The 26,233-nt window shown below is 53.5% G+C and overlaps 1 protein-coding gene and 1 long non-coding RNA gene across 2 annotated transcripts; one reads left to right on the top strand and one right to left on the bottom strand.

Annotated features, from left to right (window-relative positions):
* Positions 1-1,215: 1,215 nt before the first annotated feature.
* Positions 1,216-21,353, bottom strand: CDR2 (cerebellar degeneration related protein 2). Its single transcript, XM_016155463.2, is given in 5 exon segments — positions 1,216-2,104; positions 2,959-3,117; positions 3,309-3,457; positions 13,460-13,572; positions 21,023-21,353. Coding segments are annotated over 5 exon segments (1,305 nt in total). The 5' UTR covers positions 21,099-21,353; the 3' UTR covers positions 1,216-1,296.
* Positions 21,354-21,667: 314 nt separating this feature from the next.
* On the top strand, positions 21,668-26,141 carry LOC107516084. The gene is made up of 4 exons (XR_004952420.1): positions 21,668-22,199; positions 24,315-24,482; positions 25,050-25,224; positions 26,095-26,141. It is a non-coding gene; the product is annotated as an uncharacterized LOC107516084 (long non-coding RNA).
* Positions 26,142-26,233: the final 92 nt, after the last annotated feature.

Here is a 26,233-nt window from a genome sequence, read left to right on the forward strand (position 1 = left end):
TGAGTGCTTGCGGGGGTCGCGCGGGGGATGCAGACGCGCGTGTGCTTGGAGCGGGACGTTCTGGCAGGACAGATGCTGGCGTTGGTTCCGGGGAGGACGTGGGGGGTCGGGGGAGACAGACAGCCGATCTTACACCTCGTGCTGCTTGAACTATAACGTCTCGCCCATTTTAACTTGATCCAAAAGCAAAACTAATTTAGAGTCAATGCTCGTTTAGTGTTTGAATGTTATGAAGTTTCTTTCCTGTCACTGAGTGAGCAAATTTTTGAGAATCAACTAATCAGATGTTATTAACCCAGAACCAAGTCTGACGCTTCTAAAATAGTGAAAATTATACCGTATATAAATTTGAAAATGTTTTTCCGTCATAATTTTAACGAACACTTTTGATGTGAGCTGAACTGGCGATACTACCCAATCCCAAGGACCAGCTTAAAAGAAATGGGGAAAAGTCACCGTTGCCCCTGCCAGACACTGCGGAGAGAGTGGACCGCGGTTTGCAGAGAGAACTAGCTCACGCTCGAAATGAGCAGCAACAGATCCATTTGTTCGCTTTCACGGGTAGTTTTATTTGGTTTTTAGAAAAATATATACAGTTATTGGAACTTTTCTTAAATAGTTTTAAATTAGAAGTACGTAGGTGAGAGGACGAGCGTGTTTCCGGCCAGAACGTCGATGCTGTTCGTGTGAAAGGCGGCAGGGAGGCGTTTCCGCAGCGAGTCACAGCGCTGGCGGAGGCGACAGGGACTGCGGGTCGGCCAGCTCTGCCAGCCCAGGGGTGAGGGGGCCGGTCTGTCCCCTTCCTCTGGATTTAAGAAGGGGAGGCGGGACATACCTGTCTGCCCACCCCGGCCACCAGGCTGAGCGTGGACGTCGTCGCGGGGTGGGGCGGAGGCCTCGGGGGCGACGCTGGCCAGCTACCTTTGGTTAAAGCGAAGTCCCCTCTCAGCGGGGTGCTCAGTGGGTTTACACCTGTTCGGATTACCTGTCAGTCACAGTTCAGGTGGTGGCAGAGGGAAGGACCCTAAGGCTTCAGTTACCGCCACCTCGCATGGACTGGAACCCTGCTTTCCCCTCAAGGAATTCAGACGTGAGGCCAGGCGCCAGTGGGCACGGTGCCACCTGGGGTCCCCGCTGGCCACCCCCCACCCCCCCCCACACACGGCGTCCAGCTGCTGGGGCTCCTCACGGCCTCGCGGGCTCGTCGGTGTGCCGGCCAGAGGCCGGGGTCCCCGGGCCTGCTGAGGGGCTGAGCGCAGTGAGCAGACACGAGGCGACCGTGGCGGGCCGCGGGCCCTAGGCGGGCGGCTGCAGGCCGGGCGCGGCCGGCGCGGGGCGGGCGCGGGCGCGCTGCGCATCGATCTCCTGCTTGGTCTTCTCGAGGCAGCTGAAGAGCTCGCGGAACAGCGCCTTGTACTCGGGCGGCGGCGTGCCGGGCGGCGGGCCCGCGGGCTCGGGCGCGGCGGGCGGCCGGGCCGTCTGCACCGCCTTGTGGGCCAGCGCGTCGGGCTCGCGCTGGCAGCGGCGCAGCAGCGCCTCGTACTTGGCCTGGAGCGCGCTGTACTGCGTGTCCACCTCCTGCAGCAGCGACGCGCCGCGCGGCCGCCCGGCCTTGGCCCGGCGCAGGCAGCTCTCCGCGTGGCCCGCCGCGCCGCCGCCCGCCGCGCCGCCGAGCGCCGACTCGCTGCTGCTGCGCTTGAGCGGCCGGCGCGGCGCGTCGGGGCGCAGCAGCAGCACCAGGCAGGAAGGCTGCGGCCGCGCGCCGGAAGGGCGCAGAAAGCGCCGGCGGAGGACTCAGCGACGGGGCGCGCGTGGGGGCGCCGCCCGCAGCGCGCGCCGCAGCTCGGCCACCTCGGCCTCCAGCTCGCGCGCGCGCGCCGCGCAGGCCGCCGCCGCGCGCAGCCGCCGCTCCAGCTCGCCGTTCTCCGCCTGCACGAGCGCCGCCTCCTCCTCCGCGGCCGCGCGCCGCTGCCGCTCCGCGCCCAGCTGCGCCTGCAGCGCCGCCGCCGCGGCCCGCAGCTGCTCGCGCTCCTCCGCGCCCGGGCTCCGCTCGCCGGGCAGGGCGGCGATCCGCTCGGCGAACACGTGGTCGTACACGAAGTGCCTGGGGGGACAAGACGACATGTCACGCGCGGCCCCTGGGGGCGGGAGGTGGCGCGGCGATGGCTCCCCAGCTGAATGAACATCTTCCAGGGCCCGTGACGGAGGCTCCCCGCCCACGGCTCCCCAGAGCGACGGCCCGGGGCCCGGTTCGGCTAGCGTGGGAGGCCGGCGCGCACCCCGTGCAAGGAGCCACGCTGTCACGCGGAACGCCCACGACGCCCTGGCTCTCTCGGGGGACTTGGGGCGCCCAGGGGGCTCCGCCCCACACTCCCGCCCGGCTGGTCAGCGGGGGCCCCTGGGCGCCTTCCGAGCTCTCCCTGTGACTCCCGATGTCGCACAGCGACCCAGCCGGGGAGGCCGCCGGGATCGCCCCGCCAGAGTCTGCCTGGCCTCGGGGAGTTGCTGGCACCGCATCTGGGGGAAGCCCGTGGGGGCACCCCCAGGGGCAACGGCCACCAAACGCAGGGCTCATCTCTGCTCAGGGTCCCCGTGACTGGGTGGGGTGGGATGGGGCGGGGTGTGTGTGCACGTGGATCTGCCCACCCCCCCCCCCCAGGGCAGGGGCTGTGTCTGCACGACAGGCGCCCAGCAAACGGTCCTCCTGACTCTGCCTCCTAACTCTACCTCGTACAGGCATTTCTGTAGGCAAAGAAACTTGTTTGCCTCCATTTTCGTTTTACTGAAATTTCAATTTTTTCCTTCACTCTGACATGAAAATAACCCCAAATCTGTGGTCTGTCGGTACTCCGCATCTTATCTAAACTAAGATGTAACACCGCGAAGGCGTGGAGAGAAGCGCCCGCGGGCCTGAGGGCCGCGCCCTCGCAGAGGGACCCGAGCGGCGGCAGCTCTTACTGGCGCAGGTCGTACAGCTCTTTCAGGCACAAGCTGGGTGGCGACTTCCGGTCACACGCGCTCTGGTCCCTCTGCCGTCGGCCGGACGCCTTCAGCTCCTCCACCTGGCTCTGCAGCTGGTCAATGTTGGCCTGGAGGCACTCGATGGTTTCGGTCAGACTGTGAGGGGCGGGCGGAGGCCGGTCACTGCTCGGTACGAAACCGAGGGCAGATGAGCTGCCGGCCCCTCGCACCGGGCTTTCTGCACTGGCAAGGGCAGCTACACGGCCCCCCTGTTCTCCACGAGGAATCCGCCCTCACCCGCCGCCCCGGGGACCCGAACTTCGCCCCATGCGGCCCAGAGAAGGCACCTGAGCACCCGCTGCTGCGAGGCCCTGCTGTCGGCCACGAGCCGCTGGTTGGTGTCCTCCAGGTCGCGGGCCGTGGCGTCCAGCTGCTCGTACACCTTCGCGTGCTGCTCGTTCATCTGCCGCAGCAGCTCCACCTGCTTGCTCAGGTACTGGAAGAGAGACAGCGGTCACGCGGGGCCGCCTGCGACGCCCGCGCTGCCCCCCGCCCCGCCCCCCGCCCCGCTGGCTCAGGCCCACAGAGCCGCTGCCACTTCGGAGGCTAGGTCCGAGTCCCGGGGCCACCCGGGGGTCCCGGGACCTCCCCTCGGGTTCGGCGATGCACTGGGACGCCCAGGGAGCGAGGGAAAGACTTCGTGTGCAGTTTGCTCGTTTATTTACAAAGGCTCAAGTCGGGTGCAGCCAGCGAGGGGAGGAGCCGCAGACTGTGGGTGGGCGGGTGCCCCCGCCGGACACACCTCCTCCCGGCTGCACTGGAGTTCTGACTCGCTGGCCAGTCCCTGCCCCCTCCCCGGAGGCTGGGGGCTGGGCCGATCTTTCTAAACCTCTCATCACATGGCCGGTTCCTTCCGGCAACCAGTCCCCATCCTGTCACTCAGGAAGTTCCAAGGGTCTAAGGAGCTCTGTGCCCGGAACCAGGGACAAAGAGCAAATATATAATTTTTATTATGCCACAAGACCACACATTTATTTTATGAAAAGAACAACTTTAAATCCCAATTAAACTTCTTGCCTTAACAGGAAATGAGGACAGCCCATGATTTATATGCTTCGTTTCCCTCAGGTTTACCAACATCCTGTGTCTCATTGAGGTTGGTTGAATCTTACGAAGCATGTAAGATGCATAAATAAAATTCACATTTGACAGGAAAATCTAAAGTGAGCAGTAATAATCCCACACGAGAAGAAGCATAGAACACATGATCAACGTTCAAGCAAAAATATCCTGTTCTACAGAAATAAGGAAGCCCATAGCGGAAAATCGTAGATGATTTTTCACTTGAAAAAATTATTTTTTCCTCTGAGTAAGCCGTTCTGGACCAAAATAAAGAAAGAAAGAAAAAGAAAATGTAACCAGAAAGAGGTATTTTAGCTCGATTCTAAGATTCTTGGTATCTTCAGTTTGGTGAGAGGGTTATTTGTCACCACGATCCTCATTAGTGAAAACTCGGCCAGATGATTCATTGTGGTGCTGACTGCTTTCCAAGCGTCCACGTGTGAAGGGCAATAACCTCAGCCCGAAGGCCAGCGTTCAGGCGCCGGGCTCCCTGCTCGACTCCGCCGAGGACTCGAGACAGCGTCTGCTCCACAGGGAAGTCACACTGGTCCCCTGGGCGCAACCAGACAGAAGAGGAAAGGGAGCTCCGAAGCACTGCCAAGGCTCGAACGTACGAGCCCAAAGACAGGACCCTGGCAACACCGTTCTCGGGGCTGCTTACGCGACTGAGAAGTGCCGGAGGAGCCGACTCCTCGAACAGTGGGATAACGATCCTCGACGGATCGGCTCCTTAAGTGGCAGAGCTGAAACCCCCCGTGGCCCCCCTCAGGGGCGACGCGTCAGCCAACGGCTCTCATAACTTCAGCGTTCTCATCTGACACTCTCGGGGCCAAAAGTGTTTTTGGAAAATTCTTCCCATTTTAGAAAGACCACACGGTACGCGTGCAACACCCCCAGTAAGTCTGGGCAGCGCCCTGAAACGTTTCCGCATCAGAAGTGAGAGTAAAGGTTGTTAACGGCCCCACATCAGTTCAGGTCAGGGTCAGCTGCCAAAAAACCTGCCAACTTAGGAAAACGATCGCGTCTGTAGAGCCTTCCGGGTGTGGAATGTCGTAACACCTCTCGACAGTCCACAAACCCCAGGCATGCAGCAGCTGGCCTCGCGGCCTCTCCCAGGTGCCTGCATGCCCGGCACAGGTGGCTACCAGCAGCAGACCACTGTGCGGCTCCTGTGAGGTGGCCCCGGGCCAGGCACAGGCAGCGACTGACCTTGGCCTGCATCGGGGCCCCTACCGAGGACCCCGGAAACGACGTTCTCGGTGGCCAGCTTCAGACCCCACCAGAGCACCATCCAATTAGCACCACAAATGACACACCCAAAGGGTGGACTCTGCGGCCACCAGCGCCCGCGAGAGCGACTCCTGCTCTGAGAGGTCACAGCCAGGCCTCACGGCCAGCTGGCCTGAGGGTCGGTCTCACCCACTGACGTGCCAACAGCAGTCGAGGCCCAGCTCCAACAGGAGGGCACACGCAACCCACACAAGGGTCACCTCTGGAGCCCCCGGCTCAGGTGACGGGGGGCACCTGCTGCGAGACTGGGAAACACCGCAGCCCCGCCTGGTATACAGAACCAGAGACAGCGAAGCAGCCACGACAGAGAGACAAAGAAACAGGTCCCAGATGGCAGAACGGAACAAAGCTCCGGAAAAAGAACTAAACGGAATGGAGGCAACCACTCTGCCAGGCGCAGAGTTCCAAACACTGGCAATAAGGATGGTCAATGAACCTAGGAGAAGAGCAGAGAAACTCCGTGAGAACTTTAACAGAGACGGAAGACACGAAAAAGCAGTAAAAAATGAAGAAGACAGTAAATGAAAGGAAGGCTACGTTAGAGGGAATCGAGCGCGAAGGAAATGAAGCAAAGGGCTCAATCAGGGATTTGGAAGACACGGCGGCAGCAAACACCCGATCTGCAGAGCAGAACGAAAAACTAATGTGAAAAATGAGGGTGTTTAAGGAACCTTTGGGACAACATTCACATCAGAGGGGCCCCCCAGGAGGAGAGAGGGGGAGCAAGGGATTTAAAACCCATTCGAAGACTGAACACTGACACGGTGAACGAAACAGACGCTCACGCCGGGAGGGCAGAGAGTCCCAGACTAGGCGAAGCCGGGAGGGCCATGCCCAGACACGTCGTAATCAAAACGCCGAAAGCTCAAGACAGAGAGAGACTCTCAGCAGCAGCGAGCAGCTAGTAACACGCGAGGAGCGCCGTCAGTCTCAACAGAAACTGCAGGCCAGACGGGACTGGCACGAAATGTGCCCAGTGATGAAAAGCAAGAACCTGCAACCAAGGTTACTCGGCCCAGCCAGGCTGTCACCTAGGATCAAAGGACAGGGAAGAGCTGCTCACAGGAAAAGGCAGAAGAGTCCATCACCACCAAACCAATATTATGAGAAATGTTAAAGAACTCCTTCAAGAAGAAAAAAAAGAGTAAAAAAGCCATGCAAATGGCAATAACTACATGCCTATCGAGAATTACTCTAAATAGAAATGGACTAAATGCATTGATCGAAAAAAAAAACAGGATGGCTGAATGGATAAGAAAACAAGACCCACGTACATTCTGCCTACGGAGGTCCACGTCAGCTCCAAAGGCACAGACCGAGAGATGGAAAAGGTATTTCGGGTAAATGGAAACCAAAAAAACTTGGGGTAGCAATACTTACATCAGACAAAATAGACTTTGAAACGAAAGCTATAAACAAGAGGGGGGAAAAGGGCGTTTCACAATGGTAAAGGGATCACTGCAGCAAGAGACTGGAACCCTCATAAACTCACATCCAACGCAGGACGCGCCTGAACACACATCAAATACTGCCGGACGCAGGGCGGGGTCGACAGCGACACGGCCCCAACGGGGCTTTAACGCCCCCTTGCCATCGGGGCAGACCGTCCAGACGGAAGGTCACAAGGAAACGGTGACCTTAAATGACACACCACACCGGATGGATTTAATGGATATTTTAGTGTTTCACCCAGTGTGCTGCAGAATTTCCATTCTTTTCAGCCGCACTTGAAACATTTTCCAGCATAGACCAGTGTTAGGCCACAAAACAAGTCTCAGTCAGTTTAAGAAGTCTGAAACCCTATCAAGCATCTTTTCCTATCACAATGGTATAAAACTAGAAATCAATTACAAGACTAAAAATGAAAATCACACAAACACATGGAGACTAAATAACATCTTACCAAACAATGAAATGGTTAAGATCAAGGAAGAAATACATGAAATAGCGTCTCAAAAGAATGACACAAAAGATAAATGAAACCAAGAGCTGGTTCTTTGGAAAAAATCAACGGAATTAATAAAACTTTAACGAGACTCTTCAAGAAAAAGAGAGAAGACCCAAATAAAATCAGAAATGAAAGGGCAACTGACACCACGAAAATATAAATAAGAAAGACAGTACGAATTACATGGCAACAAATCGGACAATCTGGGAAGAATGGATACATTCCTAGAAACACACAATCTTTGAAGACTGAATCGAGAACAGAAAATCTGCACAGACCAACAACTACTACTGAAATCAAATCAGTAATCAAAACACTCCCAACAAACAAAAGTCCTGGACTGGATGGCCTCACAGGTGAGTATTACCCAACATCTGCAGAATTAACATCTCCTTGTCAATATTCCGAGAACTGACGAGGAGGGAGGCTCCTGAGCTGATTTTACAAGGCCAGCGTTACACTGATTCCAGAACTGGACACGTTACGAAAAAAGAATATCACAGGCCAACAACTCTATGAACACAGATGCAAAAATTCTCAATAAAACACTTGCAACCCGGTTACAGCAACACGTTAAAAAGATCACACGCTCTGATCAAGTGGATTCATTCCTGGGAGAGTCGCTTCTGTATCCTGGTTATTGTAACTAATTCTGCAGTGAACACAGCAGTGCATATGTCTCTTCAAATTAGTGTTGTAGATTTCTTTGGATAAATACCCAGAGTGGGATTGCTGGGTCGTATGGGGAGGGCCTGCGGATGCGGACGCGGGCCCGGTCCCACCTGCCTGAGAGTCAGCACTGCCCGCGATCATGAACGGAGGCGACACACCTCCGGAGGTAGATGGGGTACGGGATTTCATCAACGACAGAAATCAGGTATTTTCATATCGTACTATAATGGCTGCGAAAATCTTATTAACTACACTCATCACTATTTGAAATCACAGTACTTTCTGGATCGTCATTAGCTCTTGGCATTTACCGTATTTGTAAAGAAACACCTGCACTTACTCATCACACATGTATTTTTCAACGTTTCGACAGGCACTCAGTAACGCTCCTGTGTAGTCGTGTGCATTTTAAGGGGAACACCCTAGACAGCCAGAGGGACAGGAAAGGTCAAGTGCCCCATTACCTGCTAGGCCTCCATCCGAACATCACCTGCTCCAAAGCCCTTCTCACCACACCATCTGAAGCAGCCCCTCCCCCAAGGCACCCTAAGATGAGGACGGGACTTTCCCCGCATCCGAACTCACAGACCCCCTCGATCCCACCCACGGACCTCAAAACGCTTAGCGTGATAATGAACGACTGGACCGCTCACCTGACGTCATGGTCCGGCACTGAACAAGGGACCTGTATTCATACCCAGTCCCTTCGGCACAGTCTCTGACGCACAGTAGGGACTTTAAAATACTGGCTCAAAAACGGCACTTTATCTCTAGACCGACAGTCACGATGGCTCCCTGTGCTCCGCGCGACACGGCCTGCTGCCGGGTCAGGATGCAAGGTGTGGAGGTGGCTCTGGCCGTAGCCCTCCTGAGAGAAGGCCCTCCTGGCTACCGACTCTCTCCCCTCCTGCCCCGTTTAGGGATCATTTCCCTGTACGTATGCCCATGCCACGCTGCTCCCCGGGCACCTGAGGGGCATTTACGAATCCCTACCAGCTAGTATGTGGGTCCCAAGTTACTGCTCCTTTTAAAGACACGATGCTCGGGGCAGAGCTGTGGCCGACAGAAAGGAAACGGGTCGGAATGCACACACACACAAAGGGCTCTCTGGAAAACAGCAGTAAGCCCCGCCACGATTACACAGAAACCTGCGTGAAAACCGGACGCCACCGCTCAGGAAGGCGTTGCGAGTTTGGTCTCAGAGGGCCTGGCTTGGATGACAATCTGAAGAATGGCAGGGAGCTTGTTTGCACGTGGTAGGAGTTTAATCTTATTTTTAAATTACAATCTGAAAAATGCTTCCCTTCTCCAAAACCTGTGATAGGTTTCCTAACAAAAAAAGCAACTTAAAAGAGAAATCATTAGGTCTCGCAGCAAGTACTGACTCAAGGCCAGAGACCCAGAGCTCTAAATGGTCAGACAGCGCTCTAAAGCTCGCTCCCTAAAACTGCGCATTACTGTTTATCAATCTGTTTCCTGGGTCTAGAAGGAAATGCATTAGCTTATTTTCTGCCCTTGATTTAAAGGCAGAAATACGCTTCTAATGTTCTAGTTTTCTCTGTGCAAAATCTTTGACACATAGTCTCAAACGACTCTGACGGGACTGCCGAGACCCTAAAATTCAAGTGCCAAAAAGAGTCCACGTACGAGAGCATTTGCCGTGTTCAACAGCAGAGAGGGAGACACGTTAGCCAAACAGTGGGCAGGGGAGGACACGGGGCGGCAGCCACGTCACCTGCAGGAAACAGCATCAAAGCTTAGGTGCGTGGCCAGCTCAGACGCGTCTTGGAATTTGAACAGAAGGCCACCTCGACTATCAGCACAAGGTTCAGATCAAGCACGAAAGCTATAAATAGGCCACCTCACACCTGAGACAAACGTTTGAAAAAGGCCAGCAGGATTGTATTAACACCCCTTTGCAACCGTAGAACCCTGACCTCGAATGCAGGGGGGCACAGACAACCCGAACTAAGAATGCCCGGGCAGCGGGATGGAAATCTGGCTCGCATGCAGGGTTGGGATTATCCTTCTACTAAGGATTTAGCCCAAATCCTTTGAATTCAGTACCAAAATGACCTGCCACAATACTGAAGAAATATTTCCTGTTACTTCTGAAAAACCTCTTTACCCTGATTAAAATGTTCTATTTCTCCACGGGAAATTTGGGGGGGGGCATGAATATGGAAATGAAAATCACCTCTAATCTCGCTATTAAAAGCTTGGATTGTTTTTAAGATGTTTTCCAGTAATTGAAAAAGGATTTTTTCAGAATTAAGATTCTTTTACTACTAAAATTCTTAAAACATGGATAAACTATGCAACAATGTATATTGTCCAAAATACATCTTCAGGAATGGAAACAAACAGTTTAGGAATTATCTGAAGTGCTTTGTAAACTATGTATCTGTCCTCTCTTAAGATGCTGATTTCAATGAGTAGGTATCAGTTACCTACTCTGTGCTGAAGACCATAAACGCAGAAACAGTCTTCGATGTTGCAATGGAAAATAAGGGGGGCGGGGAATAAAACAAATCAGAAAAAGTGTAACACAAAGCAGACTGTTGATAAGTGTAGTAGAGAGAGCACGAAATGCCTTATAATTTCCAAAGAAGACGTGAGCTCTTGCAAGAAAGGACGCCTTGAAAGGCCAGACGACCTTTGGGGACGGGAGGTGCCAAGCGGAGCAGCACGCTGCTTCCAGACTGCAGGAAGGAAGGGACGTCAACGGGATCGGATTGTGTCTGAGGGCGTCAGATCTCACGACTCCCCAAAGTCTCTCTCCTCCCCTCATCCAGGAGAAAACCTGGCTCCGCTCTGGGTTCTTGGAGAATGAGCTGCGCAGATTAACACAATAAAAGTCGCACAGGTTGCAGGCGTCTCTGAAGCCCGTTATTCCTTCTAATCGTTTAATTTTTTACATTACAAATAATGACTAACAAAATACAGACTGATTTGTATGAGGACTGTCCGAAACCCGCTGACTGGCTTTGAAAGCATACTTGTAGTTCTGCTTACAAATTCCCTTTGCCGGTTTCCTAGTCGTCTGTCCCCACGACGAGTCAGTGTGGGGGTTTTATCCTGCGTTTTCACCGGTTCTACACTGCTCCTCATCCGCCACGAGTGATGTGTTCTAGGACTGTTTTTCTGTACTCAAAATTTCTCTGGGTTAGTGGGATAAGAGCTGACGTTTTAGTTTTCAACAATATATTTTTCTAAATTAAAAAAAAATAACCATGTATTACTTTCCTAAACAGGAAAACTCCCAGTAAACATTCCGAAAAGTTAGTTTAAAACTTGTATAAGTGATTCTATTCATGCAAGGTTTAAAACAGGCTAAACTAACACAGGGTATCAGGATGCTGGCCAGCAGGGGTGGCGACTGGAAGAGCTGATGATGTCCCCATTTCTTATCTGGTTCCTGGTGGCATGGGCATGTTTACTCTGAAAATTCATCGAACTATATACTAAAGATTTGTGCTTTTTTTTCAGCACACACATTTAACAAAAAGTTTACTTAGAAAAAAGACATATGGCTTGAATTACGAGCCCTCATTCGTTTAGGGGGCTCCTGTAGGTTCCAGGTGAGAGGTGCGACACACACAGGCATCCTTCGGCAGGGGACGGGCTTGCGTCGGCCTGGTCACTGCGGGGACCTGTGGGTCCGCCCGGGCGCCGGTGCGAGCCGAGCAGGTGGCACGGCTGGGGGTCTGTGGGGGCCTCGGGCCGGGGGGCCTCGGGCCGGGGGCCGGCTTGGCCAGCGCTGCCACTCGAGCTCCGCGTGCCATCCCACCCCCACGGACTTGAAGAAAGGCCACAGGAGCAGCGGAGGAGAAACCCAAGGCAGTGCTGTTCTTAGCCAAAACACAGCTTCGGCTAGAGAGTAAATGCTGCGCGCCGCACTGCCTGGGCCCACGAACCAGGGCACCGCGGGCCGAGAGGAGAGGCGCGGGGAGGCGCGCCAGGGAGGATGGGGCTGAGCTTGCCTGACCAGCTACACACGCTCTTAACTTCATATTTACTTAGTCCTCACACTCTGAACTAGATACTTCATACTCATTACGCTTTGCAACATCTCATGGAAAACGTTAGATGATGGAATGTTACTTGTAGATTTGGAGAATCTTAAAAAGCTCTGAAGTGTTTCAGAAGTCAATAATCTGTCTTAACTGTTTAGTCATCCTTAATACCACAGAAAACAAAGGCAGAAAGACAACGAACTTGGGCCACACAGCAGTTGTGTTTGTGATCTCCGACAGTAACAGATAAGCGACGTTCTTAGTCCTGCGAAGGCCTGCACTTTTTCCCCTTATACTTGGGAGGTCTGCTAGAATGTCAGTGACCACAGAAAACACCAACGACGTAGTAAGGCTGTTTCCACCCAAATACAAACGAACACACTCTACACTGCAGGACAGTCTTCATGTATGTGCGCTAAGGCCACGCGTGAAACCTCCCGAGGGGTGGAAAAAGAAAGTCCAGGAACCAAAGCAGGAATGAGTTCCTTAACCGCGTGTGACATCTGGCTAGCTTAATACTTTAAAAATGCCTGCTTTTTCCTGTATTTTTAGGTTTCTGGCAAACTCGACAAGTAAATTCTGTTTCAGGTATGGCACGTTCTATGCTTTTTTGATGTTGAATGCGCTAAAAATGCTAGCCGGTGACTTCAATATCATTACAGGACACACCTTCCTGGAATTATAAAACTATATTTCGGTAACATCACTGCTACATTCTTAAATCGAAATCCTAGGGAAGGAAAAGATTATTGTACGTACTTGAATTAGGGCTACAATGTAAAATTAAAGATACTGAGATTATTTTGCCTTACTTTCGATGATAGGTTTATTTGTATTAAAAAACTGAATCCTGTCTAATTTTTATTGACGTCAAGAACTATGCAATTCTACTTCTCTGAACTTCCGGCGCCTGGTTCAGTACCTAATCAGAGGTCGGTAAGGTCTTGCCACAGTTCTAAGGTCTTTTACATCTTTCTGCATGTAGACGCGGGTCCTGGTTCTACTGTATCGGGGGGCAGGGAGACAGCTTCAACCAGGGAGCCTCAACTGTGTGGGTAGTTTTCTTAAGCTAGGTGTTCGCTGTATTATTTATTATCCTATACCTCTTTGTGTATCTTAAATATTGCATAATTCATTTTTAAAAGAAACAAGTAAAAAACTACATATAACATTCACAGCTTCGTTTTGGTTCCCGTACTGGCAAGTCCTGCGTCATCTACTCCGATGCTCTTCACCAGAGGTGGAGCGAGGACCCTCCACCGCCCGGCCTGGCGCGCTGGGAACGCACGCACCGGGCCCTCGGCCCCCCGAGCTTCCTCCTCCTCAAAGATGTCGTGCTGGAAACTAGGCGTCGCCTTTAATCCCAAGTGCTAGGTCAGGGGGGAAGGATCAGGGGCAACGGCCACGCCCCGCCGCCCCGCCCAGTGTGGCGCCCCTGCGGACCAGTCACCTCGATTTCCTGCATCTGCTCCTGGTTGGTCGTGCACATCTGCTGAAGAGACTCCTCCAGCTCCGTGTTCCGATCCAGCAGTGTCTTCCCGAGCTCGGCGGCGAGCTGCAGATCTAGCGGGGAAACGAACAACGCGGAAGACCCCACGTCACCATTTCACAGAGCCCGGCCCTTCCGCCAGGGCGGACGGGCCCCCACCCAGCCGGATCCCCGTGGAAGGCAGGAGGCACGGGACGGAACGGAGCTCCGCCGGAGCCAGGTCCCCGGGGCCCCGCCGGCAACGTGCCCCCGACACTCCGCAGCTGTGCGGCACGGCGAGGGCCCACCGACTTCACGGGCATGCGCTCCGTTTAGGACCGTCCGGCACTGTGACCGAGGTCACGCTGACTTGCTAAGGAACTGGACTCATTCAAATCCTGGCTGTCTACTTTTCTGGACAGCCCCTCGGGTCAGAGCGCAGGCAGGTTTGTAAAACAGTCTCTGAAGCTGCGGCGAGCCCCGGCTGCCGTGGCGCATGGCTGCAGCTGTCGGAGTGCGCCGTGACGGGTCCCGGCCTCCTCGGGGGACGACAATTAAGTGGGGAAAGAAGGAAACCACCTCAGGCACAAGAACACCGCCCAGGCCTCTCATTGCTTCTACCTCTCCTCAGGTCCGCCAGGACGAGCGAACCGGACAAGCAGCGCGGCGATGGCTTTTAGGGCAATGACAGGTCGGCGCTTCACACGGCCCTTCCCCTCAGCACGACCATATTTCTATTTTAAACCCCATTTTTCTTAGGCATGTAAGTGCACGAAACAGGCTTTGTTTGTAATACACACACCCCTAGAAATGCAAATTCAATGATACCAAAGGACGCTAGTTCTAGCGCAGGCAGCTGACCCAAGCACCTGCGCAGTGAGCCCCACGGAGACGCCCCGAGAACTGTGGGAAACGCGGCGCAGGCCGGCCCGGCCCGCCAACTGCCTGACGGCCGACCACCAGGTCACCGCTTCAGAGGCGGGGACGTCAAGGTCCTCACGCTTAGCACTTTCATCTGGAGAGACGCCTCTGCCATCAGCACAAGACGGAAAGCAGTGAGATCGCGCAGCGCGCCGCGCGGCCGGCCGGTTTCCTGGGGGCCCCGCGCGGAACGCCGGGACGGACGAAGGCCCTGCAGATGAGCAGACCGGCGGCGCACTGTGACAAACACGTGTGTGCGTGTGCGTGCCATAACAGGAGAGGGGAACAGGGCGAGGAAAGGGAACGGCGTCCGACGCTGCAGGCAAGGCCGCCGAGGCCCAGCACAGCACGCGGGCACCCGGGCCTCCCTGCCTGGGGCTGAGCTGTGGCGCCGCCCAGCCCCGCCTCAGCCCCCAGGTGTCCACCTCCAGGTGTCCACCCTCCAGTCACCCTCGAAGGACTGACGAAGGAATGTCCCTGAACACCTGATCTAGGGAGTGGCCACCTCGGACCTATCCAGGGGGGAAGAACGCAGGGCTGATTCGTCTCAAGAACGTACTGTTTACCCAAAAAACTCAGCTCTTCCTACTTGGAACACAGCCGGGACTGCCTGGTCCTGTTTCTGGTTTGCAGACCTTAAGACAGTTGAGTAAATCTTAATCATTTATTTCTAGCAAAGCCCTTAGACTCTTTTTGAGTTTGACACCAGATACCATTCTGGGCATTGGGGCTATAAGAAGGAACTTCACTAAAAAATTCCGTGCCCTCATGGGGCTTATATTCTGTTGGGAGAAATGGCAGGATAAAATAAACGATGACAGGAAGTGCTAAAAAAAAATAAAAGCACGGCGTGAAAGAGTGGAGCAAGGACGGGGACAGGAAGAGTGAGGACGTGCGAGGCGGCGTTCGGCACGTGATCGGGGGACGGGAGAACCGTGCTGTGAAGGACGGAGTGAAGGGCCCGCGCGGACCCAGCGAGGCGAGCGATGCTCTGGGCAGAGGCGAGCCGGCATGAAGACCCTGGAAGGAAGCATCGCGGGAGCTACGGAGAGGCCGGCGAGGCCGGATCGGGGAGGGGACAAGTCAGAGGGGCTCCGGGCTGGCCAGCTCGCGTGGGGCCGGACTGGGTCACGATTTCGGCTTTTGCTGAGTGAAATGTCACCCAGTGACAGGATCGCTGTGTAAACGGAAGGGACGAAGGTGAAAGAGGGTGACAAGGGGACCCCGCAGTCATCGGGGTGACAGACAGTGACGTGGACTCGGGCAGGGGAGATGGGGAGAAGGGCTAGGCTTCTGGACACGTTTCGACAGCGGAGCTAAAACACCCTGGGGTGGGGTGTGAGAGAAGAAAGATCTGGTGATCACAGAGGACCTCCTTTAGAAAGGAGGGTACCAGGAAATAAATCTCTGAGGGGACGGGTTCGCTTACGCCTGAAGGATAAGGATCTCGCCACGGAAAAGCCACGCAGAGGCACCGCAACCACGGCCCGAGCCAGGAGCATGGCGGCGGCGGCGGGGCCGGCGCACGCAGGGCCCGCGGCAGGTGCAGGCCCCGTGTTTGTTCTAAGTACAAGGGGGAGGCGGCTGGGAAGTCGCTTACTGTCATCAAAATATTTACTCTGAAAAGCCGTTTCTTATAAAAACAGGGAATCTCACTACGTGTGATCTTGAAACTTAATTTTCAGAGACGGATGAATAAGGTTTAACATCTGTTACTCCTGATATTAAAACTTAACCTAGAAGAAGCAGTAACAGAAAAGCTGCCTGTTGTTCATTCCAGGCCATAATTAGTGAGAAAATTAGGGGAAAAAAGCAAAACCTACCACACGCCACTCCCGCTCACTTGAGAACATTTTACACCCATTTAAAATAAAGCAATATCCTGTTGATAGGCGTTAAAATGCAATCTCTCGTGATTTAAAGATTAGCAATGCCTATTAATGTACTGAAGACTTCAGAGGACAAGTCTGTGAAATAACACCTCCCAGTCATAAGACACGGAGCCGTTCCGAACAGCTCTGGTCATTTAAGGGACATTAATATTCATCCTCCCAGGGTCGTCAGCCCAGCTTTTCAGATGAGACAACTGAAGCACCAAGGCGCCGGCCGCCCTGACAGAGCCACACGCGAGTCACAGGCACGACGGAGACCGCTGTCAGAGGGTCTGCGCCCCGCCCCACTCTCCGCCCCGCCGTGCCCGCCGGCACAGGGACGCGGGCGGCTCCTGCTTCCGGTGGGGGCACGGCCTTCCGGCCCAGGAGCCACGCGGCCTCTCGTCTGCTCCCTCGACGGCGCGGGGCCACCGGCCGCCTGCCCTCCCCGGGGGAGCGCGCGCACCCTCGGCAAGGCGGCCCCCGTCTGAGTGAAGACGCGACCTCGCACGGCTCGACGCGCTCCAGGAAGGACGCGCTGTCCTCCTGGCGCTGAGACGTGCGGACACAGCGCCCCGCGGAGCTGAAGACGGGGCGTCCGAGCGCCCCGGCCTGCGAGGGCCAGCGGCCCCCACCGCGGAGCGCGCGCCTCCCCGTGAACCGGCCTCTGCCACTCGCTCGCTCACTCGACACCCAGCCGGGGTGGCTGCAGGTGCAGAGGTGCCGGGCGCAGCCGTGTGCGCCAGACGGCGGCCAGGAGACACCTCGACCTTGTCCTTATCTCAGTCCTGCGCCCCACCTGGCCCGGCCACCCGAAGCCTCAGCCGTGTAAATATTTCACAGGCTGTTTAGGGTAGAATTCTGGCAAGACGCGTATCAGCGACGGGAAAGCGGCTACGAAGTCACACCGCATGAGAGGATGTCGCCTCATCTGTTAGTTGAAGGACAAGCGTCTTTTCTTGGTCTTTAAAAAAAGTTTCTTTCCTGTCGTGTAGCATCTGGCTTCCATAACCAAAAGGAGCCAAAAGCTGGCAGTCGGCCCGAGAGGTTTTCTAAGTCATTAGTGGGGGCAACGGGAGGGTATTCAATGTACTTTACTATAGTGTTTTAAATTAGGAAACAAATGAAAAGGCAACAATACAGTTCTGAAGCCTTCTGCGTCTGGTCACCTATGTTCCAATGAGGATTTCGCTAAGAGGCTGTGTTGCCTAAATCCTGCTGAACTGGCCTGGGCAGCACTAAAAACACCACAGACCTCCCGACGGCCCGAGAACCACCGCCCGGCCGTGCTCCCATGCGTAACATCCTTCCACTAATCGGGCTCTGCAGGCGACAATAATCCATGTTAACACCGTACAGTGTTAGTGAAACAGGCTTCACTCAGCCCCGGGCCTTAGGCAAAAAATTAGCTCTAGCAGCCAGTGATTTTTTTAAAAGGATCTTTCCTCCAGATTCTGCAAGCTTTAAATCCCACTGCTATGATGTTTTCCTAGCTTCCTGTTTTTTTCCAAAACAGGGACATCATATTCCCGTGTTAGCTGCAGCCTGCGGCAGGCGTTTAATAATATTAAGGCCTAAAGTTCTTCCTCTTACGAAGTCAAATGCGTCATGGGGTGCTGCTTCTGGGTAACTCGTTGCCAACGTTACTATAATTGGGAAAGCACAAAACCTGAATATAAACATCAAGAAAAATGATGTCGGTTTTAATGACCCTCCAAGTAGTGAGTCAGCAGATAAGTTCCACACCAGGAAAATGTGCTCATCTTGAAAAGGAGGAATCTTCGGATTCCTTTAAACTGAGATCTCACTTCCTGATCCACGCAGCAGAAACCTGACTCCTTACTCTGAGCGCGCACAGCTCGCCCGACCACAATGAGAGCGGCACCAGGCTGGGAGGAGAGCCGGCCGCCGAAGCCTGCGCACCTTGCTCCCATTTCAAAGCCGGCACCGGCGCCTGCACGGAGGCCGCGGCCGCAGACACCGCTGTCAGCCCTCTGACCAAAGCCGGCCTCCGTCAAAGCGTCCTGTAAAAGCAAAGGGTTTTCGCCTGGCTGCACACAGCTACGTGTTTCTAACAAGGTATGAATGGTAGACCAGAGCCTTCTGACGTTGAAATTTTTCAGCAATTTTAATTTAAAAAAGAATGTCCAGCGAACTCGGATACAAAGATTCAATCTACATAAATAATGCTGCTACTGCGAAAGAAAAAAAAACTGTAGTTCGATGACTTTTGGAACAGGGTTTTAAAAAGTTGTTTCAGTAGCTCTCCGCAAACAAGACTGATTTAGTCCAGTTAATACAGGCGGACCTCGGAGACGTGGGGGTCTGGCTCCAGAGGCCCACCATAAAGCGAATGTCGCAATGAAGCGAGTTGCGATCTTTTTGCTGGAGGGAGGACCTGCCTTCCACGTGTAAACAACACAACCGCGACGCGCAGCAGAGCAGCAACGTGATAAAGCGAGGCATGCGCTCGTAGGGAGGATGCTAGAAGCGAACAGACGTCAGCACTTGACAAAATCCCCCTGCATTTGCTCATCCATCTATGGAACAGAGCAGATGTGCTGCTCCTGATCTTTATTCAGCAGCAAATATCGACTACGGGCCAACCCTGTGCCAGGCCCGTGGGGCGGCATCTCTAGGCTTTTCTAGTCAACAGAGTCCTGGACCCTCAACTTCGTATGTTTCTGGATCCTGCCTGTCCTCTCTGGTGGCTAGGCACCGGTGGCCCCAGGGCCTAGACAAATACCTGGCACAGACAAGGTAAATATTTGAGAAACTAACGAATGTTCAAATCCATTAGAAGTTTAGGATTCACGTGTAGCAAAATTGGGACAAAGATATTCTTCTCTTCACACTGCAGCTCTCGTGCTCTTACAGGCCATATTCACAAGTTAGGACTGTTGAATTATCACATCCATTCCTACCCGACACATATGTTTATGACATACGTGAAAGTCCCTTGAGAAGCACAGGCCAAACTCCAAGTGCAAGCTGGCATGCAGGAAGTCTGGACCCGTGCTCTTTAGGTTTAAGTTGAACACCTGGTGACTTCTTTTTGATCAGAGGTTAAACAGATCCACACTTAGCTCCAACACACTGCAGTAGCTTCTCAGTAGATTGAAATGCTAGGAATGGGTGTCCCTAACAACCTCCCGCGGGGGACGTGGTCGGAGACAGCAATGCTGTGTACGTACCTCTGTTCAGTCCAACAAATATGAAAACCGAGCTTCTATTATGGCTAGGTATTACACCAGATTCAAAAAAAAAAAAAAAGTCCTGTACAGATCTATGCTTCATAATGCAGGAAAGAAAAATATTTAGCTATGATTATACAAATTGCTTGATTATGAGGAAATGCTGCAATTGTACAGTGGTTGTCACACTAATCCTGCAGAAAATATCAAACTGGGCCATCAAGCCTTCTGGGGAATTCTGGAAACAGGTTTGTTAAAATGTAAGACAGATCCGTCTTGTGGACACGGAGAACGTCACGGCAGAAACCGCCTGCGCAGCGAAGTGCCGCCTAAGCCAGCCGAAGGGTGAGCCACTGTGGTTTAAGCGACTGTCCAGGTCATGTTAAGAAATCATCTTCCCGCAAAACATGGGCTTGTTTTATTTTCCTTTTCTGAGTGTGAGTCATTCAAGCCTACATCCCCCCCGCCCCGGTCCCAAGGTCCATAGTTAGCATGAAAAACATGGTCGGTCATTTAATATTCAACTAACTAAATTGTTAATTTTCAGTGCAAGCTGAGAGCCAAAAATATTGATTTACAAGAATTTCAGAAATGGAAGATGCCTGAAAAAAAAAAAATCCCTAAGGATTATTCAGTGCTCAGTATGGCAGTTAAGAAAGTTTGTTCTGGAGTTTGGAGTGGGGTCCGAGCACCCACTTCTGCCTCCACTGTCGCCCACAGGACTAACTGAGCACCTGTGCCGGGGCCTGCCCTGCCCGGCACACAAAAAGCGCCCCCAATTGCAAGTTCCTCCTATTAACAGGCAGAATGGGGGGTGAGAGGGCTGGCTCCAAATTGAGGGCTGTCTAGGGATTTTCAGATGAGACAACCTGAAGCACTAAGACGCTAACGGAAAGAAAACGAAGACGCACGCCATCTGCAAGAAATCGCAGGCGGGCCCAGAGCCGATGGCCTGTTCTTAACGACTCAGCGGGAGCGCCTAGTGGAGGAAGCCCTGGCGGGGCAATGCCAGCAGGGCACCTGGGCACCTGGCAAGCCACGCATAAGCAATTTATTTCTCCAAAGGTCTAACGGCCAACGGAAGAGGCTGTAAAGCGGCTGGTAACGACGAGACAGGGTTTGGGGAGCGCCCGTGACTCCCCGATCTCCGTGCGCGGGTTCAAACACACTTGCTCCCACTCAAGTCGAGGGAGGTTACCTGGCCGCTTCGGCCCCCGCTTTTCTCACCTGGGAAATGGGGCTGACAAGTTACTCTTGCGGTTGCTGCGGGGAGCACAGGTGACTTGGCACAGGTCCCGCCGCCTGCGGCGATGGCCCCCGAGGCCGACGGGCAGCGGGACACCGGCCGGGGGGCGCCCGCGCTGCCTCCGAGGGCTGCGGGGACGACTGGGAAGTCCCCTGGGGGGGGGGGGGGACAGCGCCGCAGACGCGGCGGGGCGCAGAGCCTGCCGCGCGGCCGGAGGGGCAGGTGCAGCCCCCACGCGGCGCCCGTGGGCCGCGGACCGAAGCAACTTTTTCACAGCGTCGCCGCCGGGAGCCCCCGCCGACCGCGCCCTCACCTTGCTGGAGGTCCCGCGGGTCGTACCACGGCTCGTCCTCCAGCTCGAACTCCTCCACCAGGCTTCCCGCCAGCATCGCGGCCGGCTCCCCCGGGGGCAGCGGCCCCCGCCGTCCCGCCGCAGCCGCTGCCCCGGGCTCTCCGCCGGCCCCGCCGCCCTCAGCCAGAGCCGCCCGCGGGCGGGACGCGCCGCCGCGCCGCGGCCCCGCTCCCCGACTCGCCTCGCGCCGCCCAACCGCCCCAGAGGCCGGCGCCCCGGCGCGAGCGGGAGCCCCGGCCGGCGCCCGCAGCCGGCTCCTCACGCCGCAGCGCGGCCCAACGTGGCACTTTGGCAGCGCCCTCGCGGGCGGGGGCTGCATTCAAAGCCGGGCGGCGCCTCGGCCAATCGCGGCGGGCCGCCGGGAGAGCGGCAGCGACGCCGTCCAATCGCGTGTCACCGCAGGCCCGCGGTTGGCCGGGACTCAAGGGCGGGCGGCCAATGAGGATGCCGGGGGAAACAAAGAAGGCGGGGAAAAGGCGGAGGGGTGCGGCCGGGGCCCCGCCCTCTCTCGGCGCCGGGTCGCCCCTGGGGGTGCGCTGGGTGCCGGCGGGAGGAGGCGGCGGCCCCTGTGAGGCGTGTCTGGCGGGCCGGGCCGCCAGCCGGGGGTCCGGAGGCGTGGGCGCGAGGGCGCGAGGGCAGAGCCCGGCCTCCGAGCCCGGGCCGCCGCCGTGGCGCGTCCGTCGCGCAGGCGGGGGCGCGCGGCCCCGCCGCCCTCTCTGGTCCCCCCCAGCCGGAGGTCAGCCCTTCCGGGTGCGCGGACGTTAAGGGTCGGTCGGGAGCTCGGGGCCGCCCGCCGTAGGTTCCCTGACCTCTGAGCCCGCACCTCCCGCCCGCGGGGAGCGTGCTCGCGCCCCCCTGAAACGGCGCGAGGGGCGCCGCCGAAGCTCCTCGGGGGTCGCGACCTTGCGCCCGGGGAGACAATGCCAGCCGGTAGACGTGAAGGAGTAACGGGGTTAGGAAGTCGTCATGGTAACGGGGGGACGGTAAACGCACACATGCACCCCTCTTTGCGCCCCCGTCTCCCCGAATCCTGGTATACCGAAAGGCGAAATGTCACCGATCCACTTGCTAATGCTGGGTTTAACAAGAAGACAGCTAGGTCCCCTGTGAAGCCTGCGCTGTCACTATTCTGATGGAGGTTTGTAGCCCAGCACCGAAAGGAGATACCTTCAACCCGTCCTCGTCCTCGGCTCAGTCAGTCCCTACAGGCAGGGAGATGATTGGATTTAGGATTTGCTGCTGGTGATTCGCGGGAGCCCAAGGGCTACAGTCAGGCCTCTGACCTTCACGACACTCCTATGCCATAGTCACTGATCTGCAAGATGGCAAGTGCTGGCTTTTTTTTTTTTTTCTAGGCAGACAACTCCTTTGAACTCTAAACGGGAAATGTTTTGAACCATTCTTAACATTCTCCTTGGGAGAAGGGGAGGGCAGGGAGGGGACTGAGGAATTAAAGTTGTTGACAGTTTCCAATGGCAAAGGACAAAAAAGAGCCAGGCTTTATGCTTTTTGGTATCTGGCTTCTTTTTAGGATACTATCTGGGGAAACTTGTGTTGTTTTTTTTGTTTTGTTTTTTGTTTTTTGTTTTCCTGGAAAAGCTTGAACAAAACTGCACTGAAAAAGAGAAGTTAGTTTTCAGTGCTAAAAGCCCTTCCTGGGAGGAGTCGCCAGGATCCTTTTAGAGTCTACTTTGTCACAGCTTGGAAGTATCATAAGCAGCCTCTTCAGCAGCATTAATAATAAATAATACTTGGTTTAGTGGTAGGTTAGTGAATAATAACCCAAGTCGACTCTAAAAGGAGGGTGTGACGTGTTTGTTTAATAATTCACCTGTCCAGCCTAATCGTGATACCATTTTTCTGCATTTAAACTCTTTGGTATAAAACATTTTGTGATAAAGGGGAACCAGAAGTCCTTTGTCCCCGATCGTAAAGATATAATACTCAGGTTTGGTTGCTATAGTAAAATCAGGTAAGGAGAGTCATTAGATAGTGGCAGCTTTTCAAAAAGAAATTTAAGTGGTGATTTTCGGCTTGATACTTAAATAAGTATTTACTACGATGACGATAAAGCAAAATATTGATAGTTCTTTTGCAGATGGAAATAAGATTTTACCTCCTCTGTATATAAACAAAGAGAAATTCAAGCTGTAGAGTTTTTCATAAACATTCTTAAAACCTATTTTCACATTTCAGACAGGGTGGATGCTTAACTCAAATGCTCTTTAAAAAATTTAATCTCAGCTCAGTAAGCTTATGACCCTTTGCAAAATTCTCAGTTTATAAATACCCGTCTTCTGACTTAATGATAAATCAGTTGAGGAGATGTGGCATGCTTCTTGTTTTAACATGCCCGAAATAAAACTAAGGAAAAGGAGAGTCTAGATTTTGGTGGACTAAATTTGTATCTTAGCTTTTGGTTTTTCTGACTCCCATGATTTTTTTTTTTTTTTTTTGGCGAGGCAACTCTTGGTTGACCTCACAGATTGATTACAAGGACCTTGTCAGTTTGTCAATTTACAATCCCTTATTTTTTTATTTTTCGCTCCTATAGCACCTGGTCTTCCTAGGTGGTCTCCCCATCCAAGTACTAACCAGGCCTGACCCTGCTTAGCTTTTGAGATCAGACAGGATCCGGCTTGTTCAGGGTGGCGTGGCTGTAGACTGACTCCCTTGATGTGAACCCTCTTGGTAACCCAGTGACCTCTGTCCTCAATCCTTATTCTCACTTAGGCCAAAAGCGACTCCCTACAGTGAGGTCTTTGCCTGCAGTTCCCAGCTCTTTCAAGTTTGAGAATTTATCTTAAAAACCAAAAATGTTGGCTGAGTTCCACATAATAGGACTTGTGTTTTTCAAGTGTTTGAGCATCATGACAGAAAAAAATCAAATTTATACTTTCTCGTTACAGCAGAATCTATAAACATTGTGAGAATACCAGTACACGTATGAGCAAAATATTCTTTATTCCGTCTATAGACAATGCTTGGTCTGCACATGAGTTTAATAATCCCTTTCGATAATTCTAAGGCCCTACATGCCATAGAATTAGAATCTTCTTGGATCTTCCCTGTTCAAGTGAAGCTCATGGACTTAGGTAATTCGATCTTTTGAACCAGATGCCCTCTGATTCGCCCTTCCTTCCCTAAGAAATTGGGCGACACAGATTGCAATGTCTGCTTAATTCCCAAGCATTATTCAAGCAATCATCGCTCTCAAGTTATCAGAATATCTGTCTGTTTTCTGATTCAGTAGGAGTGTGGAGACCTGGCCCAATACCCCGGCCAGATGGCGACAACACAGGAAAGTAAGGGCACTTCCTGAAAACTTGGTCAAGATTAAAAGGAAGACGAAGCTATGCCTACTTCTGGCTTGGTTAACCTTCTCTTGCTCTCCAGTTGAGTCAATCGAGTCCCTGAAAGGGTAAGAAGATAGGTCAGATTTACAAGGGACATTTTCGTCAGAGCAAGGACAAGAATGTGTGTTTTTTTTTTTCCTACGTCCATCTTCAGTATGTCCTTTGGGCCAAAGTTACAGTCTGTCGGGAGAAACGAATACTAAATCTTCCCATGCAAGTCCATACGCTGAATGGGGAACTGTGTAGTAAAGTGAAGGGCTCACTTCAACTCCTTCTTTGTTCTTGTTCTAATGCATCTTCCCAGGTAGGGAGGATAATAATGCCATAAACACGAGTTAAGCACATCCAAACTCTTGGATAAATCTCATTTTTACAAGTTAAAGGAAATATCAAAAATATATTTAAGTAGCATCAGACTCTATGCAAATTAAGGTCCCTGGCAGCATCTCGAAAAATGCTGAGTGAATGGACAGGAAAGTAAAGTGTTAAATGTGGTTATTTCTTCATAGCTGGGGTTTGGGACTTTTATTTAACTAATATTATCTAGTGTCCAGTGGAATTTTGCCACCCATCAGCTATTGCATGCAAACGGTGGATTTTAATCATTTTCCTTTTTTTTTTTTTTAACAAAGGAAGAAGACTCCCTCTGTGTGGAAAATGACACTTTTAAGCTCAAAGCCTGTTTCTTGGTCTTATTCTGTGACAACATTTGGGACCGAAATGCTAAGTTCTGTCTTTAGCTTCTACTACGTGAAGCTGTTCTTACAGGTGTACAGGACTTCGGAAGTGGCCTTTGTCCAAGCCCAGGTGAGCTGTCACCCTTTGTGTCCTTTCCCCGGGGACAACGTTTCTCTTCCTCATAGTTGTGCATTATTGTGATTTTCCAAAGAGCTGATTCTTCACCCGGCTCAGAGATGTGTTAAGGGCATCCACGCCCAAGACCCTCTGCGCGAGGGCAAAGAGAGTTTGGGAGTGACTGTCACTTAAAACATGAAGGCTTCAGAGTTCAAAGGATAAGCTTTGGTCATCTGGAAAATTCCCTTTTATGGAGCAGTGAGAATCATCATTAAGATATTCTGTGTCTTGGAAGGTCACACGGTGTACACAAATCGTGACTCAGTTCATGGGCGTGGATGGCAAACGCTGATATTTTAACCTTTCCTAATGAAATTACGTAAAACTGTGCCACGGTACATGCGCGGGCCGCCACTCTGGGCTGAGGCGTGGCCCCGTGTGCTTTGCGGGCAGGCCGCGTGGCGTAACCCCCGGAGGGACGGACTCTGGGCACTGCGCTTCCCAGCGGCTTGACCCAGACCCCCGCTGTCATCCGTTAAAGAAGCACATCTCTGGCCCTTGGTGTCCTCCTCTGCAGAGCAGGGATGATAACAATACCTGCTGCTTAGGGTCGTTTTAAGGATTTAACGGAAGGATTTGTGCACGCACCGGTGCAGCGATGCGCAGGACAGAGTGAGGCCACCCGGGCTTCCTGGGCAGCCGGAGCCGCTGTTACTAACGTGTCCGCAGGCGCGCCCCCTGCTGGTCCGCAGGGCAGTGGGCTTTCCCTCACAGATCTGCCTGGTGCCTGCACAGCAAGTGAACATGCAGGGGTCATTTTCGTCCGCGTAAACTGCACTGCAATCATCTTGTGTGTGTGTGTGTGTGTGTTTTTTCTCCTAGATAATTTTAATGACCTGGAATGTCCTTAATGACCCGAATGGGTATTTTCACAGCAACTCGAAGGCCAACAGCTGTGTTTCGTATGGGGCCCCGTTCTGGGCGCTGGCCTTCCTGCTCCCTCAGTTCCCTTGGAAACACT

This window comes from Rousettus aegyptiacus, unplaced genomic scaffold (assembly GCF_014176215.1).
Source record: "Rousettus aegyptiacus isolate mRouAeg1 unplaced genomic scaffold, mRouAeg1.p scaffold_m13_p_8, whole genome shotgun sequence".
Classification (NCBI taxonomy): domain Eukaryota; kingdom Metazoa; phylum Chordata; class Mammalia; order Chiroptera; family Pteropodidae; genus Rousettus; species Rousettus aegyptiacus.